Source organism: Oncorhynchus nerka, linkage group LG2, assembly GCF_034236695.1.
Source record: "Oncorhynchus nerka isolate Pitt River linkage group LG2, Oner_Uvic_2.0, whole genome shotgun sequence".
Lineage (NCBI taxonomy): Eukaryota > Metazoa > Chordata > Actinopteri > Salmoniformes > Salmonidae > Oncorhynchus > Oncorhynchus nerka.
Window position 1 is genome coordinate 99,442,251 of NC_088397.1, and position 19,248 is coordinate 99,461,498.

General features: G+C 52.7%; 1 protein-coding gene across 1 annotated transcript in view; it reads left to right on the plus strand.

Moving 5' to 3' along the window:
- Positions 1–19,248, plus strand: part of LOC115126900 (phosphatase and actin regulator 3-like) — a 115,263-nt gene that overhangs the window by 12,305 nt on the left and 83,710 nt on the right. The window contains exon 6 of the mRNA XM_065004733.1: positions 706–908. Within this exon, the coding sequence (XP_064860805.1) occupies positions 706–908 (203 nt within the window). The remainder of the gene's footprint in view (positions 1–705; positions 909–19,248) is intronic.

Consider the following 19,248-nt stretch of genomic DNA (forward strand, 5'->3'; position numbering starts at 1 on the left):
AGCGGTGTGTCACAGCCTCATCGGACTGAGCTTGTTGTCATTGCAGGCAATCTCAACGCTGTGCGTTACAGGAAGACATCCTGCTCCCTCATGTGGTACCCTTCCTGCAGGCTCATCCTAACATGACCCTCCAGCATGACAATGCCACCAGTCATACTGCTCGTTCTGTGCGCGATTTCCTGCAAGACGGGAATGTCAGTGTTCTGCCATGGCCAGCGAAGAGCTCAAATCTCAATCCCAATGAGCACGTCTGGGACCTGTTGGATTGGAGGGCGAGGGCTAGGGCCATTCCCCCCAGAAATGTCTGGGACCTGTTGGATCGGAGGGCTAGAGCCATTCCCCCCAGAAATGTCTGGGAACTTGCAGGTGCCTGGTGGAAGAGTGGGGTAACATCTCACAGCAAGAACTGGCAAACCTGGTGCAGTCCATGAGGAGGAGATGCACTGCAGTACTTAATGCAGTTGGTGGCCACACCAGATACTGACTGTTACTTTTGATTTTGACCCCCCCCCTTTGTTCAGTGACACATTATTCAATTTCTGTTAGTCACATCTGTGGAACTTGTTCAGTTCATGTTTCAGTTGTTGAATCTTGTTATGTTCATACAAATATTTACACATGTTAAGTATGCTGAAAATTAACGCAATTGACAGTGAGAGGACGTTTCTTTTTTTTGCTGAGTTTATCTGCTCTGTCGTCCTCAAGTTTCCAACCGAAGGAAATGAGCTCTTCTCCGAAGCTTCGATACGACAGTCGTCTGTCGCGTACAGCCAGCGTGGAGAAAGTCCCAACCGGAGGGATGGAGAGAGAGAAGGAGAGAGAGAAGGAATCAGATGAGAACAAGGAGAACAGACGTCTAGATGAATTCTACAACGACCCTGACCGCTGGAATGACTCTGTCATCTCCGGTAGGTGTCACACACACACGCACGCACGCACGCACGCACGCACGCACACACACACACACACACACACACACACACACACACACACACACACACACACACACACACAACACACACACAAAAATAAGAACAAAAAGCACCTTCTCCTCCACACAGCTAGACTGACCAGCTAGACCGACCAGCTAGACTGACCAGCTGGACTGACCAGCTAGACTGACCAAAAAATAAGACAGAGCAGGACCTTCTCCATACAGCTAGACCGACCAGCTAGACTGACCAGCTAGACTGACCAGCTCGACTGACCAGCTAGATTGACCAGCTCGACTGACAAGCTAGACCGACCAGCTAGACTGACCAGCTAGGCTGACCAGCTAGACTGACCAGCTAGACTGACAAGTTAGACTGACCAAAATAGACAGACAAGCTAGACTGACCAGCTAAACTGACCAGCTAGACTGACCAGCTTGACTGACCATCAAGACTGACCAGCTAGACTGACAAGCTAGACTGACCAGCTCGACTGACAAGCTAGACTGACCAGCTAGACTGACAAGTTAGACTGCCCAGCTAGAGAGACAAGCTAGACTGACCAGCTAGACTGACCAGCTAGACTGACCAGCTAGACTGACAAGCTAGACTGCCCAGCTAGAGAGACAAGCTAGACTGACCAGCTAAACTGACCAGCTAGACTGACCAGCTTGACTGACCATCTAGACTGACCTTAAGGGAAGTCACAGCAGAACCTTCTCCGTACAGCTAGACTGACCAGCTAGACTGACCAGCTAGATTGACCAGCTAGACTGACCATAAGAGAAGACAGAGCAGCCCCACCGTTTGTCTCAGGAAGATAACCTTGTGTGCTTATAAGCCACTTTCTCACCACTTGAACAGTTTGTTTTATTGGCCAACAGATGTTGAATCTTTGCTAGGGCCACCTCTCACAGCCTCTAACTCATAGCCTCTATCTCACAGCCTCTATCTCACAGCCTCTATCTCACAGCCTCTATCTCACAGCCTCTAGCTCACCGCCTCTATCTCACAGCCTCTAGCTCACAGCCTCTAGCTCACAGCCTCTAGCTCACAGCCTCTAGCTCTTGCTCACAGCCTCTAGCTCACAGCCTCTAGCTCACAGCCTCTAGCTCCTCACCCTCTAGCTCACAGCCTCTAGCTCACCACCTCTAGCTCACAGCCTCTAGCTCACAGCCTCTAGCTCACAGAATCTAGCTCACAGCCTCTAGCTCACAGCCTCTAGCTCACTACCTCTTGCTCATATTCTCTAGTAAACAGACTTTAGCTCACAGCCTCTAGCTCACAGCCTCTCGCTCACAGCCTCTCGCTCACAGCCTCTACCTCACAGCCTCTACCTCACAGCCTCTAGCTCACAGCCTCTATCTCACAGCCTCTAGCTCACAGCCTCTAGCTCACAGCCTCTTGCTCACATTCTCTAGCTCACAGCCTCTATCTCACAGCCTCTAGCTCACATCATCCTGCTCACAGCCACTAGTAAACAGACTTTAGCTCACAGCCTCTAGCTCACAGCCTCTAGCTCACAGCCTCTAGCTCACAGCCTCTAGCTCAGCCTCTAGCTCACCTCTAGCTCACAGCCTCTAGAAAACAGCCTCTTGCTCACAGCCTCTATCTCACAGCCTCTAGAAAACAGGCAGAGGGGTATTGTCAACTATATCAAGCCTGGTTTATACTCATTGACAAGCTCCTCAACACACACACACACACACACACACACACACACACACACACACACACACACACACACACACACACACACACACACACACTATGAATTAATTATATCATCAGTATCAGATTTAGTTTTCATAAAGTTTATTGTAACTATTGATGAGTGAATGTATCACATTTGAGTGTTTGGTATAGCCTGATATTGTTTTTGTAACATCATCTTTGAAATGCAAGAGAAAGGCCGTAATGTATTATTTCAGCCTAGGCGCAATTGAGATTTTGGCCACTAGATGGCAGCAGTGTATGTGCAACGGTTTAGACTGATCCAATGACTGATCCCAAATGTGCCTAATTGGTTTATTAATACATTTTCATGTTCATAACTGTGCACTCTCCTCAAACAATAGCATGGTATTCTTTCATTGTAATTGCTACTATAAATTGGACGGTGTAGTTAGATTAACAAGAATTTAAGCTTTCTGCCCATATCAGATATGTCCTGGGAAATGTTCTTGATACTTACAACCTCATGCTAATCACATTAGCCTACGTTAGCTCAACCGTCCCAAGGTCGGGAGACCGATCCTGTAGAGGAAAAGGGAAGACAGAGCAAAACCTTCTCCACACAGCTAGACTGACCATAATTAGTCAAATTTGACTAATTAAAAATGTAATGTGTCATTGAACCAATTGCACTTCATGGCAGCGAGGCAAAACAAGATTTCACAAAATGGGACAAACACCCAATTGAAACCCTGCATGCAGAGTTCTGTAAGATTCTCTTACATGTCCAGAGGAAACTACAAATAATGCATGCAGGGCAGAATTAGGCCAATATCCACTAATAATAAAAACTCAAAAAAGAGTCTTTACGTTTTGGAAACATCTAACATACAATGACCCCATCTCATATCATTACCAAGCCCTGCAATGCCAAGAGCTGAGCAAAGAAAAGAGTCCCCTCATCCAGCTGGTCCTGGGGCTGAGTTCACAAACCTGTTCTATCCACTGAAGCCTCAGTCCCCTCATGGGGCTGAGTTCACAAACCTGTTCTACTAACACACTGAAGCCTCAGTCCCCTCACCAGCTGGTCCTGGGGCTGAGTTCACTAACCTGTTCTACTAACACACTGAAGCCTCAGTCCCCTCATCCAGCTGGTCCTGGGGCTGAGTTCACTAACCTGTTCTACTAACACACTGAAGCCTCAGTCCCCTCATCCAGCTGGTCCTGGGGCTGAGTTCACTAACCTGTTCTACTAACACACTGAAGCCTCAGTCCCCTCATCCAGCTGGTCCTGGGGCTGAGTTCACTAACCTGTTCTACTAACACACTGAAGCCTCAGGACCAGAACATCCAATCAATCAGAATAATCCAAATTACAACATTGCTATTGGGAAGCACAAAGCAAAATGCAGTGCTATCTGGCCCTAAATCGACAGTACTCCGTGGCTAACTATTTGACCATGCTTACTGATCAAAACATTAAAACAACCTTGACAAGGTGCAGGCTCAGTGAGCACAGCCTTGCCATTGAGAAGGGTAGACACAGGAAAACCTGTCTCCCTGTTGAGGAAAGGCTGTGCAACCACTGCACCACAGCAGAACCTGAGCTGCATTTCCTGACAAAATGTAAAAAATATAAAACAATAAGAGAGTGTCATTTCCCCAAATGTGAAACCCTTATTCAAGGTTTCAAAGACCTCTCTGATGAGGACAGGCTACCTGTCCTGTTGGGGGAGGACGCAGAACTGTGGGTTGGCAGCGCACTACATTGCCTGCTGCCATAAGATGAGGGACAGTGTCTGACAACCAACCTGCAGGCCAACCAATGTCCTCTATGCTTATTGTTATTGTTCAATGTATGGATATTTTGACCCTTGGTTATTGTTGTTACTGTTGTCCCGTTGACAATTTGGATTCTTATTATTTTAATATTGTAAATATCCAAAGTACGCTTTGGCAATATATACATTATTATGCCGCGCCAATAAAGCAAATTTAATTTAATTTAATTGAGAGGAGAGAGAGAGACAGAGGAGAAACAGAGGAGAGTGAGAGAAGAGAGAGAGGAGAGAGAGAGGACAAAGAGGATAAAGGAGAGAGAAGAGAGACATGTGAGAGAGAGGAGAGCGAGAGAGAGAGCAGAGAGATAGAGTAGGGAAAGGAGAGAGATAGGAGAGAGAAGAGAAAGAGGGGAGAGAAGAAATGGAGAGGAGAGAGAGGAGAGACAGAGGAGATAGAGGTGAGAGAGAAGAGAGACATGAGAGGAAGAGAAGAGAGACAGGAGAGTGAGAGAAGCGAGACAGGAGAGTGAGAGAAGAGAAAGGAAAGAGGAGAGAGGATAGAGGAAGGAGAGAGAGGGGAGAAAGAGAGGGAGAGTGAGAGAGGAGAGAGAGGGGAGAGGATAGAGGGAGGAGAGAGAGCAGAGAGGGGGAGTGAGAGGAGAGCGAGATGAGATAGAGAGCGAGAGCAGAGAGGAGAGGGAGAGTAGACAGAGAGAGGAGAGAGAGAGGGGAAAAAGAGGAGAGAGAAGAGAAGGAGATAGGAGAGAGATAGGAGAGAGAGATAGGAGAGAGAGTTTTGAAGTTTAAAAAAAACTTTATTGGGTCTGGGAACCCACCTCACAATAAACCTTCAAACAAAGAAAAACATGGTTGAACATCAATTAGAAGCACAACACCACACCCTCCTCCACAGTAATTTTTATTTTTTATTTCACCTTTATTTAACCAGGTAGGCTAGTTGAGAACACCTTTATTTAACCAGGTAGGCTAGTTGAGAACACCTTTATTTAACCAGGTAGGCTAGTTGAGAACACCTTTATTTAACCAGGTAGGCTAGTTGAGAACACCTTTATTTAACCAGGTAGGCTAGTTGAGAACACCTTTATTTAACCAGGTAGGCTAGTTGAGAACAAGTTCTCATTTGCCACTGTGACCTGGCCAAGATAAAGCGTAGCAGTGTGAACAGACAACACAGAGTTACACATGGAGTCAATAACACAGTAGAAAAAAAGAGAGTCTATGTACATTGTGTGCAAAATGCATGAGGAGGTAGGCGAATAATTACAATTTTGCAGATTAACACTGGAGTGATAAATGATCAGATGGTCATGTACAGGTAGAGATATTGGTGTGCAAAAGAGCAGAAAAGTAAATAAATAAAAACAGTATGGGGATGAGGTATGTAAAAATGGGTGGGCTATTTACCGATAGGCTATGTACAGCTGCAGCGATCGGTTAGCTGCTAAGATAGCAGATGTTTGAAGTTGGTGAGGGAGATAAAAGTCTCCAACTTCAGCGATTTTTGCAGTTCGTTCCAGTCACAGGCAGCAGAGTACTGGAACGAAAGGCGGCCAAATGAGGTGTTGGCTTTAGGGATGATCAGTGAGGTACACCTGCTGGAGCGCGTGCTACGGGTGGGTGTTGCCATCGTGACCAGTGAACTGAGATAAGGCGGAGCTTTACCTATCATGGACTTGTAGATGACCAGTGGATCTGGCGACGAATATGTAGCGAGGGCCAGCCGACTAGAGCATACAGGTCGCAGTGGTGGGTGGTATAAGGTGCTTTAGTGACAAAACAGATGGCACTGTGATAAACTGCATCCAGTTTGCTGAGTAGAGTGTTGGAAGCTATTTTGTAGATGACATCGCCGAAGTCGAGGATCGGTAGGATAGTCAGTTTTACTAGGGTAAGTTTGGCGGCGTGAGTGAAGGAGGCTTTGTTGCGGAATAGAAAGCCGACTAGATTTGATTTTCGATTGGAGATGTTTGATATGAGTCTGGAAGGAGAGTTTACAGTCTAGCCAGACACCTAGGTACTTATAGATGTCCACATATTCAAGGTCGGAACCAGGTGCAGGCAGCGAACGGTTGAAAAGCATGCATTTGGTTTTACTAGCGTTTAAGAGCAGTTGTATGGCATTGAAGCTCGTTTGGAGGTTAGATAGCACAGTGTCCAAGGACGGGCCGGAAGTATATAGAATGGTGTCGTCTGCGTAGAGGTGGATCAGGGAATCGCCCGCAGCAAGAGCAACATCATTGATATATACAGAGAAAAGAGTCGGCCCGAGAATTGAACCCTGTGGCACCCCCATAGAGACTGCCAGAGGACCGGACACCATGCCCTCCGATTTGACACACTGAACTCTGTCTGCAAAGTAGTTGGTGAACCAGGCACGGCAGTCATCAGAAAAACCGAGGCTACTGAGTCTGCCGATAAGAATATGGTGATTGACAGAGTCGAAAGCTGCACAGTACTGTCTTTTGTCGATGGCGGTTATGATATCGTTTAGTACCTTGAGCGTGGCTGAGGTGCACCCGTGACCGGCTCGGAAACCAGATTGCACAGCGGAGAAGGTACAGTGGGATTCGAGATGGTCAGTGACCTGTTTGTTGACTTGGCTTTCAAAGACCTTAGATAGGCAGGGCAGGATGGATATAGGTCTGTAACAGTTTGGGTCCAGGGTGTCTCCCCCTTTGAAGAGGGGGATGACTGCGGCAGCTTTCCAATCCTTGGGGATCTCAGACGATATGAAAGAGAGGTTGAACAGGCTGGTAATAGGGGTTGCGACAATGGCGGCCGATAGTTTCTGAAATAGAGGGTCCAGATTGTCAAGCCCAGCTGATTTGTGTTGTTGACCTTACAGTGAAATGCTTTCTTACAGGCTCTAACCAATAGTGCAAAAAAGGTGTTAGGTGAAAAATAGGTAAGTAAAGAAATAAAAATAACAGTAAAAAGACAGGCTATAATATACAGTAGAGAGGCTATATACAGTAGAGAGGCTATATACAGTAGAGGCTATATACAGTAGAGAGACTATATACAGTAGAGAGGCTATATACAGTAGAGAGGCTATATACAGTAGAGAGGCTATATAGAGTAGAGAGGCTATATACAGTAGAGAGGCTATATACAGTAGAGAGGCTATATAGAGTAGAGAGGCTATATACAGTAGCAGCTATATAGAGGCTATATACAGTAGCGAGGCCATAAAGTAGCGAGGCTATATACAGTAGAGAGGCTATATACAGTAGCGAGGCTATATACAGTAGCGAGGCCATAAAGTAGCGAGGCTATATACAGTAGCGAGGCTATATACAGTAGCGAGGCTATATACAGTAGCGAGGCCATAAAGTAGCGAGGCTATATACAGTAGAGAGGCTATATACAGTAGTGAGGCTATATACAGTAGCGAGGCTATATACAGTAGCGAGGCCATAAAGTAGCGAGGCTATATACAGTAGAGGCTATATACAGACACCGGTTAGTCAGGCTGATTGAGGTAGTATGTACATGTAGATATGGTTAAAGTGACTATGCATATATGATGAACAGAGAGTAGCAGCAGCGTAAAAGAGGGGTTGGGGAGGGGGGGGGCAATGCAAATAGTCCAGGTAGCCATTTGATTACCTGTTCAGGAGTCTTATGGCTTGGGGGTAAAAACTGTTGAGAAGCCTTTTTGTCCTAGACTTGGCACCCCGGTACCACTTGCCATGTGGTAGTAGAGAGAACAGTCTATGACTGGGGTGGCTGGGGTCTTTTTAGTTTCCTGAGGGCGAAGAGGTTTTGTTATGCCCTCTTCACGACTGTCTTGGTGTGTTTGGACCATGTTAGTTTGTTGTTGATGTGGACACCAAGGAACTTGAAGCTCTCAACTTTCTCCACTAAAGCCCCGTCGATGAGAATGGGGGCGTGCTCGGTCCTCCTTTTCCTGTAGTCCACAATCATCTCCTTTGTCTTGTTCACATTGAGGGAGAGGTTGTTGTCCTGGAACCACCTGGCCAGGTCTCTGACCTCCCTATAGGCTGTCTTATCGTTGTCGGTGATCAGGCCTACCACTGTTGTGTCGTCTGCAAACTTAATGATGGTGTTGGAGTCGTGCCTGGCCATGCAGTCGTGGGTGAACAGGGATTACAGGAGGGGACTGAGCACACACCCCTGAGGGGCTCCAGTGTTTATGATCAGTGTGGAGGATGTTGATATCTACCCTCACCACCTGGGAGCGGCCCGTCAGGAAGTCCAGTCTCTGGGCTGCTAGAACCGTCCGTGTACAACAGTCTCTGGGCTGCTAGAACCGTCCCTGTACAACAGTCTCTGGGCTGCTAGAACCGTCCCTGTACAACAGTCTCTGGGCTGCTAGAACCGTCCCTGTACAACAGTCTCTGGGCTGCAAGAACCGTCCCTGGACAACAGTCTCTGGGCTGCTAGAACCGTCCCTGGACAACAGTCCCTGGGCTGCTAGAACCGTCCCTGTACAACAGTCCCTGGGCTGCCAGAACCGTCCCTGGACAACAGTCTCTGGGCTGCTAGAACCGTCCCTGTACAACAGTCTCTGGGCTGCTAGAACCGTCCCTGGACAACAGTCTCTGGGCTGCTAGAACCGTCCCTGTACAACAGTCTCTGGGCTGCTAGAACCGTCCCTGTACAACAGTCTCTGGGCTGCAAGAACCGTCCCTGGACAACAGTCTCTGGGCTGCTAGAACCGTCCCTGGACAACAGTCTCTGGGCTGCTAGAACCGTCCGTGTACAACAGTCTCTGGGCTGCTAGAACCGTCCCTGTACAACAGTCTCTGGGCTGCTAGAACCGTCCCTGTACAACAGTCTCTGGGCTGCTAGAACCGTCCCTGTACAACAGTCCCTGGGCTGCCAGAACCGTCCCTGGACAACAGTCTCTGGGCTGCTAGAACCGTCCCTGTACAACAGTCTCTGGGCTGCTAGAACCGTCCCTGGACAACAGTCTCTGGGCTGCTAGAACCGTCCCTGTACAACAGTCTCTGGGCTGCTAGAACCGTCCCTGTACAACAGTCTCTGGGCTGCAAGCACCGTCCCTGGACAACAGTCTCTGGGCTGCTAGAACCGTCCCTGGACAACATTCCCTGGGCTGCTAGAACCGTCCCTGTACAACAGTCCCTGGGCTGCCAGAACCGTCCCTGGACAACAGTCTCTGGGCTGCTAGAACCGTCCCTGTACAACAGTCTCTGGGCTGCTAGAACCGTCCCTGGACAACAGTCTCTGGGCTGCTAGAACCGTCCCTGTACAACAGTCTCTGGGCTGCTAGAACTGTCCCTGTACAACAGTCTCTGGGCTGCAAGAACCGTCCCTGGACAACAGTCTCTGGGCTGCTAGAACCGTCCCTGGACAACAGTCTCTGGGCTGCTAGAACCGTCCCTGTACAACAGTCTCTGGGCTGCTAGAACCGTCCCTGTACAACAGTCTCTGGGCTGCTAGAACCGTCCCCGTACAACAGTCTCTGGGCTGCTAGAACCGTCCCCGGACAACAGTCTCTGGGCTGCTAGAACCGTCCCTGTACAACAGTCTCTGGGCTGCTAGAACCGTCCCTGGACAACAGTCTCTGGTCTGCTAGAACCGTCCCTGTACAACAGTCTCTGGTCTGCTAGAACCGTCCCTGTACAACAGTCTCTGGGCTGCTAGAACCGTCCCTGTTCAACAGTCTCTGGGCTGCTAGAACCGTCCCTGGACAACAGTCTCTGGGCTGCTAGAACCGTCCCTGTACAACAGTCTCTGGGCTGCTAGAACCGTCCCTGGACAACAGTCTCTGGGCTGCTAGAACCGTCCCTGGACAACAGTCTCTGGGCTGCTAGAACCGTCCCTGTACAACAGTCTCTGGGCTGCTAGAACCGTCCCTGGACAACAGTCTCTGGGCTGCTAGAACCGTCCCTGGACAACAGTCTCTGGGCTGCTAGAACCGTCCCTGGACAACAGTCTCTGGGCTGCTAGAACCGTCCCTGTACAACAGTCTCTGGGCTGCTAGAACCGTCCCTGGACAACAGTCTCTGGGCTGCTAGAACCGTCCCTGGACAACAGTCCCTGGGCTGCTAGAACCGTCCCTGGACAACAGTCTCTGGGCTGCTAGAACCGTCCCTGGACAACAGTCTCTGGGCTGCTAGAACCGTCCCTGTACAAGTCTCTGGGCTGCTAGAACCGTCCCTGGACAACAGTCTCTGGGCTGCTAGAACCGTCCCTGGACAACAGTCTCTGGGCTGCTAGAACCGTCCCTGTACAACAGTCCCTGGGCTGTTAGAACCGTCCCTGGACAACAGTCCCTGGGCTGCTAGAACCGTCCCTGGACAACAGTCTCTGGGCTGCTAGAACCGTCCCTGTACAACAGTCTCTGGGCTGCTAGAACCGTCCCTGTACAACAGTCTCTGGGCTGCTAGAACCGTCCCTGGACAACAGTCTCTGGGCTGCTAGAACCGTCCCTGGACAACAGTCTCTGGGCTGCTAGAACCGTCCCTGTACAACAGTCTCTGGGCTGCTAGAACCGTCCCTGTACAACAGTCTCTGGGCTGCTAGAACCGTCCCTGGACAACAGTCTCTGGTCTGCTAGAACCGTCCCTGTACAACAGTCTCTGGTCTGCTAGAACCGTCCCTGTACAACAGTCTCTGGGCTGCTAGAACCGTCCCTGTTCAACAGTCTCTGGGCTGCTAGAACCGTCCCTGGACAACAGTCTCTGGGCTGCTAGAACCGTCCCTGTACAACAGTCTCTGGGCTGCTAGAACCGTCCCTGGACAACAGTCTCTGGGCTGCTAGAACACAACAGTCTCTGGGCTGCTAGAACCGTCCCTGTACAACAGTCTCTGGGCTGCTAGAACCGTCCCTGGACAACAGTCTCTGGGCTGCTAGAACCGTCCCTGGACAACAGTCTCTGGGCTGCTAGAACCGTCCCTGGACAACAGTCTCTGGGCTGCTAGAACCGTCCCTGTACAACAGTCTCTGGGCTGCTAGAACCGTCCCTGGACAACAGTCTCTGGGCTGCTAGAACCGCCCCTGGACAACAGTCCCTGGGCTGCTAGAACCGTCCCTGGACAACAGTCTCTGGGCTGCTAGAACCGTCCCTGGACAACAGTCTCTGGGCTGCTAGAACCGTCCCTGTACAAGTCTCTGGGCTGCTAGAACCGTCCCTGGACAACAGTCTCTGGGCTGCTAGAACCGTCCCTGGACAACAGTCTCTGGGCTGCTAGAACCGTCCCTGTACAACAGTCCCTGGGCTGTTAGAACCGTCCCTGGACAACAGTCCCTGGGCTGCTAGAACTGTCCCTGGACAACAGTCTCTGGGCTGCTAGAACCGTCCCTGTACAACAGTCTCTGGGCTGCTAGAACCGTCCCTGTACAACAGTCTCTGGGCTGCTAGAACCGTCCCTGGACAACAGTCTCTGGGCTGCTAGAACCGTCCCTGGACAACAGTCTCTGGGCTGCTAGAACCGTCCCTGTACAACAGTCTCTGGGCTGCTAGAACCGTCCCTGTACAACAGTCTCTGGGCTGCTAGAACCGTCCCTGTACAACAGTCTCTGGGCTGCTAGAACCGTCCCTGGACAACAGTCTCTGGGCTGCTAGAACCGTCCCCTGTACAACAGTCTCTGGGCTGCTAGAACCGTCCCTGTACAACAGTCTCTGGGCTGCTAGAACCGTCCCTGGACAACAGTCTCTGGGCTGCTAGAACCGTCCCTGTACAACAGTCTCTGGGCTGCTAGAACCGTCCCTGTACAACAGTCTCTGGGCTGCTAGAACCGTCCCTGTACAACAGTCTCTGGGCTGCTAGAACCGTCCCTGGACAACAGTCTCTGGGCTGCTAGAACCGTCCCTGTACAACAGTCTCTGGTCTGCTAGAACCGTCCCTGTACAACAGTCTCTGGGCTGCTAGAACCGTCCCTGTACAACAGTCTCTGGGCTGCTAGAAACGTCCCTGGACAACAGTCCCTGGGCTGCTAGAACCGTCCCTGGACAACAGTCTCTGGGCTGCTAGAACCATCCCTGGACAACAGTCCCTGGGCTGCTAGAACTGTCCCTGGACAACAGTCCCTGGGCTGCTAGAACCGTCCTGGACAACAGTCCCTGGGCTGCTAGAACCATCCCTGACAACAGTCTCTGGGGTACTAGAACCGTCCCTGTACAACAGTTTCTGGGCTGCTAGAACCGTCCCTGGACAACAGTATCTGGGCTGCTAGAACCGTCCCTGGACAACAGTCTCTGGGCTGCTAGAACCGTCCCTGGACAACAGTCTCTGGGCTGCTAGAACCGTCCCTGGACAACAGTCTCTGGGCTGCTAGAACCGTCCCTGGACAACAGTCTCTGGGGTACTAGAACCGTCCCTGGACAACAGTCTCTGGGCTGCTAGAACCGTCCCTGGACAACAGTCTCTGGGCTGCTAGAACCGTCCCTGTACAACAGTCTCTGGGCTGCTAGAACCGTCCCTGTACAACAGTCTCTGGGCTGCTAGAACCGTCCCTGTACAACAGTCTCTGGGCTGCTAGAACCGTCCCTGGACAACAGTCTCTGGGCTGCTAGAACCGTCCCTGTACAACAGTCTCTGGGCTGCTAGAACCGTCCCTGGACAACAGTCTCTGGGCTGCTAGAACCGCCCTGTACAACAGTCTCTGGTCTGCTAGAACCGTCCCTGTACAACAGTCTCTGGGCTGCTAGAACCGTCCCTGGACAACAGTCTCTGGGCTGCTAGAACCGTCCCTGTACAACAGTCCCTGGGCTGCTAGAACCGTCCCTGTACAACAGTCTCTGGGCTGCTAGAACCGTCCCTGTACAACAGTCCCTGGGCTGCCAGAACCGTCCCTGTACAACAGTCTCTGGGCTGCCAGAACCGTCCCTGTACAACAGTTTCTGGGCTGCCAGAACCGTCCCTGTACAACAGTTTCTGGGCTGCTAGAACCGTCCCTGGACAACAGTCTCTGGGCTGCTAGAACCGCCCCTGTACAACAGTTTCTGGGCTGCTAGAACCGTCCCCTGGACAACAGTCTCTGGGCTGCTAGAACCGTCCCTGTGCAACAGTCTCTGGGCTGCTAGAACCGTCCCTGTGCAACAGTCTCTGGGCTGCTAGAACTGTCCCTGTACAACAGTCCCTGGGCTGCTAGAACCGTCCCTGTACAACAGTCTCTGGGCTGCTAGAACCGTCCCTGTACAACAGTCTCTGGGCTGCTAGAACCGTCCCTGGACAACAGTCTCTGGGCTGCTAGAACCGTCCCTGTACAACAGTCTCTGGGCTGCTAGAACCGTCCCTGGACAACAGTCTCTGGGCTGCCAGAACCGTCCCTGGACAACAGTCTCTGGGCTGCTAGAACCGTCCCTGTACAACAGTCCCTGGGCTGCTAGAACCGTCCCTGTACAACAGTCTCTGGGCTGCTAGAACCGTCCCTGTACAACAGTCTCTGGGCTGCCAGAACCGTCCTGTACAACAGTCTCTGGGCTGCCAGAACCGTCCCTGGACAACAGTCCCTGGGCTGCTAGAACCGTCCCTGTACAACAGTCTCTGGGCTGCCAGAACCGTCCCTGTACAACAGTCTCTGGGCTGCCAGAACCGTCCCTGGACAACAGTCTCTGGGCTGCCAGAACCGTCCCCTGTACAACAGTCTCTGGGCTGCCAGAACCGTCCCTGGACAACAGTCTCTGGGCTGCCAGAACCGTCCCTGGACAACAGTCTCTGGGCTGCTAGAACCGTCCCTGTACAACAGTCCCTGGGCTGTTAGAACTGGTCCCTGGACAACAGTCCCTGGGCTGCTAGAACCGTCCCTGGACAACAGTCTCTGGGCTGCTAGAACCGTCCCTGTACAACAGTCTCTGGGCTGCTAGAACCGTCCCCTGTACAACAGTCTCTGGGCTGCTAGAACCGTCCCTGGACAACAGTCTCTGGGCTGCTAGAACCGTCCCTGGACAACAGTCTCTGGGCTGCTAGAACCGTCCCTGTACAACAGTCTCTGGGCTGCTAGAAACCGTCCCTGTACAACAGTCTCTGGGCTGCTAGAACCGTCCCTGGACAACAGTCTCTGGTCTGCTAGAACCGTCCTGTACAACAGTCTCTGGTCTGCTAGAACCGTCCCTGTACAACAGTCTCTGGGCTGCTAGAACCGTCCCTGTTCAACAGTCTCTGGGCTGCTAGAACCGTCCCTGGACAACAGTCTCTGGGCTGCTAGAACCGTCCCTGTACAACAGTCTCTGGGCTGCTAGAACCGTCCCTGGACAACAGTCTCTGGGCTGCTAGAACCGTCCCTGGACAACAGTCTCTGGGCTGCTAGAACCGTCCCTGTACAACAGTCTCTGGGCTGCTAGAACCGTCCCTGGACAACAGTCTCTGGGCTGCTAGAACCGTCCCTGGACAACAGTCTCTGGGCTGCTAGAACTGTCCCTGGACAACAGTCTCTGGGCTGCTAGAACCGTCCCTGTACAACAGTCTCTGGGCTGCTAGAACCGTCCCTGGACAACAGTCCCTGGGCTGCTAGAACCGTCCCTGGACAACAGTCTCTGGGCTGCTAGAACCGTCCCTGGACAACAGTCTCTGGGCTGCTAGAACCGTCCCTGTACAAGTCTCTGGGCTGCTAGAACCGTCCCTGGACAACAGTCTCTGGGCTGCTAGAACCGTCCCTGGACAACAGTCTCTGGGCTGCTAGAACCGGGATGTACAACAGTCCCTGGGCTGTTAGGAACCGTCCCTGGACAACAGTCCCTGGGCTGCTAGAACCGTCCCTGGACAACAGTCTCTGGGCTGCTAGAACCGTCCCTGTACAACAGTCTCTGGGCTGCTAGAACCGTCCCTGTACAACAGTCTCTGGGCTGCTAGAACCGTCCCTGGACAACAGTCTCTGGGCTGCTAGAACCGTCCCTGGACAACAGTCTCTGGGCTGCTAGAACCGTCCCTGTACAACAGTCTCTGGGCTGCTAGAACCGTCCCTGTACAACAGTCTCTGGGCTGCTAGAACCGTCCCTGTACAACAGTCTCTGGGCTGCTAGAACCGTCCCTGGACAACAGTCTCTGGGCTGCTAGAACCGTCCCTGTACAACAGTCTCTGGGCTGCTAGAACCGTCCCTGTACAACAGTCTCTGGGCTGCTAGAACCGTCCCTGGACAACAGTCTCTGGGCTGCTAGAACCGTCCCTGTACAACAGTCTCTGGGCTGCTAGAACCGTCCCTGTACAACAGTCTCTGGGCTGCTAGAACCGTCCCTGTACAACAGTCTCTGGGCTGCTAGAACCGTCCCTGGACAACAGTCTCTGGGCTGTTAGAACCGTCCCTGTACAACAGTCTCTGGTCTGCTAGAACCGTCCCTGTACAACAGTCTCTGGGCTGCTAGAACCGTCCCTGTACAACAGTCTCTGGGCTGCTAGAAACGTCCCTGGACAACAGTCCCTGGGCTGCTAGAACCGTCCCTGGACAACAGTCTCTGGGCTGCTAGAACCATCCCTGGACAACAGTCCCTGGGCTGCTAGAACCGTCCCTGGACAACAGTCCCTGGGCTGCTAGAACCGTCCCTGTACAACAGTCTCTGGGCTGCTAGAACCGTCCCTGTACAACAGTCCCTGGGCTGCCAGAACCGTCCCTGTACAACAGTCTCTGGGCTGCCAGAACCGTCCCTGTACAACAGTTTCTGGGCTGCCAGAACCGTCCCTGTACAACAGTTTCTGGGCTGCTAGAACCGTCCCTGGACAACAGTCTCTGGGCTGCTAGAACCGTCCCTGTACAACAGTTTCTGGGCTGCTAGAACCGTCCCTGGACAACAGTCTCTGGGCTGCTAGAACCGTCCCTGTGCAACAGTCTCTGGGCTGCTAGAACCGTCCCTGTGCAACAGTCTCTGGGCTGCTAGAACCGTCCCTGTACAACAGTCCCTGGGCTGCTAGAACCGTCCCTGTACAACAGTCTCTGGGCTGCTAGAACCGTCCCTGTACAACAGTCTCTGGGCTGCTAGAACCGTCCCTGGACAACAGTCTCTGGGCTGCTAGAACCGTCCCTGTACAACAGTCTCTGGGCTGCTAGAACCGTCCCTGGACAACAGTCTCTGGGCTGCCAGAACCGTCCCTGGACAACAGTCTCTGGGCTGCTAGAACCGTCCCTGTACAACAGTCCCTGGGCTGCTAGGTCCCTGTACAACAGTCTCTGGGCTGCTAGAACCGTCCCTGTACAACAGTCTCTGGGCTGCCAGAACCGTCCCTGTACAACAGTCTCTGGGCTGCCAGAACCGTCCCTGGACAACAGTCCCTGGGCTGCTAGAACCGTCCCTGTACAACAGTCTCTGGGCTGCCAGAACCGTCCCTGTACAACAGTCTCTGGGCTGCCAGAACCGTCCCTGGACAACAGTCTCTGGGCTGCCAGAACCGTCCCTGTACAACAGTCTCTGGGCTGCCAGAACCGTCCCTGGACAACAGTCTCTGGGCTGCCAGAACCGTCCCTGGACAACAGTCTCTGGGCTGCTAGAACCGTCCCTGTACAACAGTCCCTGGGCTGTTAGAACCGTCCCTGGACAACAGTCCCTGGGCTGCTAGAACCGTCCCTGGACAACAGTCTCTGGGCTGCTAGAACCGTCCCTGTACAACAGTCTCTGGGCTGCTAGAACCGTCCCTGTACAACAGTCTCTGGGCTGCTAGAACCGTCCCTGGACAACAGTCTCTGGGCTGCTAGAACCGTCCCCTGGACAACAGTCTCTGGGCTGCTAGAACCGTCCTGTACAACAGTCTCTGGGCTGCTAGAACCGTCCCTGTACAACAGTCTCTGGGCTGCTAGAACCGTCCCTGGACAACAGTCTCTGGTCTGCTAGAACCGTCCCTGTACAACAGTCTCTGGTCTGCTAGAACCGTCCCTGTACAACAGTCTCTGGGCTGCTAGAACCGTCCCTGTTCAACAGTCTCTGGGCTGCTAGAACTGTCCCTGGACAACAGTCTCTGGGCTGCTAGAACCGTCCCTGTACAACAGTCTCTGGGCTGCTAGAACCGTCCCTGGACAACAGTCTCTGGGCTGCTAGAACCGTCCCTGGACAACAGTCTCTGGGCTGCTAGAACCGTCCCTGTACAACAGTCTCTGGGCTGCTAGAACCGTCCCTGGACAACAGTCTCTGGGCTGCTAGAACCGTCCCTGGACAACAGTCTCTGGGCTGCTAGAACCGTCCCTGGACAACAGTCTCTGGGCTGCTAGAACCGTCCCTGTACAACAGTCTCTGGGCTGCTAGAACCGTCCCTGGACAACAGTCTCTGGGCTGCTAGAACCGGCCCCTGGACAACAGTCCCTGGGCTGCTAGAACCGTCCCTGGACAACAGTCTCTGGGCTGCTAGAACCGTCCCTGGACAACAGTCTCTGGGCTGCTAGAACCGTCCCTGTACAAGTCTCTGGGCTGCTAGAACCGTCCCTGGACAACAGTCTCTGGGCTGCTAGAACCGTCCCTGGACAACAGTCTCTGGGCTGCTAGAACCATCCCTGTACAACAGTCCCTGGGCTGTTAGAACCGTCCCTGGACAACAGTCCCTGGGCTGCTAGAACCGTCCCTGGACAACAGTCTCTGGGCTGCTAGAACCGTCCCTGTACAACAGTCTCTGGGCTGCTAGAACCGTCCCTGTACAACAGTCTCTGGGCTGCTAGAACCGTCCCTGGACAACAGTCTCTGGGCTGCTAGAACCGTCCCTGGACAACAGTCTCTGGGCTGCTAGAACCGTCCCTGTACAACAGTCTCTGGGCTGCTAGAACCGTCCCTGTACAACAGTCTCTGGGCTGCTAGAACCGTCCCTGTACAACAGTCTCTGGGCTGCTAGAACCGTCCCTGGAAAACAGTCTCTGGGCTGCTAGAACCGTCCCTGTACAACAGTCTCTGGGCTGCTAGAACCGTCCCTGTACAACAGTCTCTGGGCTGCTAGAACCGTCCCTGGACAACAGTCTCTGGGCTGCTAGAACCGTCCCTGTACAACAGTCTCTGGGCTGCTAGAACCGTCCCTGTACAACAGTCTCTGGGCTGCTAGAACCGTCCCTGTACAACAGTCTCTGGGCTGCTAGAACCGTCCCTGGACAACAGTCTCTGGGCTGCTAGAACCGTCCCTGTACAACAGTCTCTGGTCTGCTAGAACCGTCCCTGTACAACAGTCTCTGGGCTGCTAGAACCGTACCTGTACAACAGTCTCTGGGCTGCTAGAAACGTCCCTGGACAACAGTCCCTGGGCTGCTAGAACCGTCCCTGGACAACAGTCTCTGGGCTGCTAGAACCATCCCTGGACAACAGTCCCTGGGCTGCTAGAACCGTCCCTGGACAACAGTCCCTGGGCTGCTAGAACCGTCCCTGGACAACAGTCCCTGGGCTGCTAGAACCATCCCTGGACAACAGTCTCTGGGGTACTAGAACCGTCCCTGTACAACAGTTTCTGCGCTGCTAGAACCGTCCCTGGACAACAGTATCTGGGCTGCTAGAACCGTCCCTGGACAACAGTCTCTGGGCTGCTAGAACCGTCCCTGGACAACAGTCTCTGGGCTGCTAGAACCGTCCCTGGACAACAGTCTCTGGGCTGCTAGAACCGTCCCTGGACAACAGTCTCTGGGGTACTAGAACCGTCCCTGGACAACAGTCTCTGGGCTGCTAGAACCGTCCCTGGACAACAGTCTCTGGGCTGCTAGAACCGTCCCTGTACAACAGTCTCTGGGCTGCTAGAACCGTCCCTGTACAACAGTCTCTGGGCTGCTAGAACCGTCCCTGGACAACAGTCTCTGGGCTGCTAGAACCGTCCCTGTACAACAGTCTCTGGGCTGCTAGAACCGTCCCTGGACAACAGTCTCTGGGCTGCTAGAACCGTCCCTGTACAACAGTCTCTGGTCTGCTAGAACCGTCCCTGTACAACAGTCTCTGGGCTGCTAGAACCGTCCCTGGAC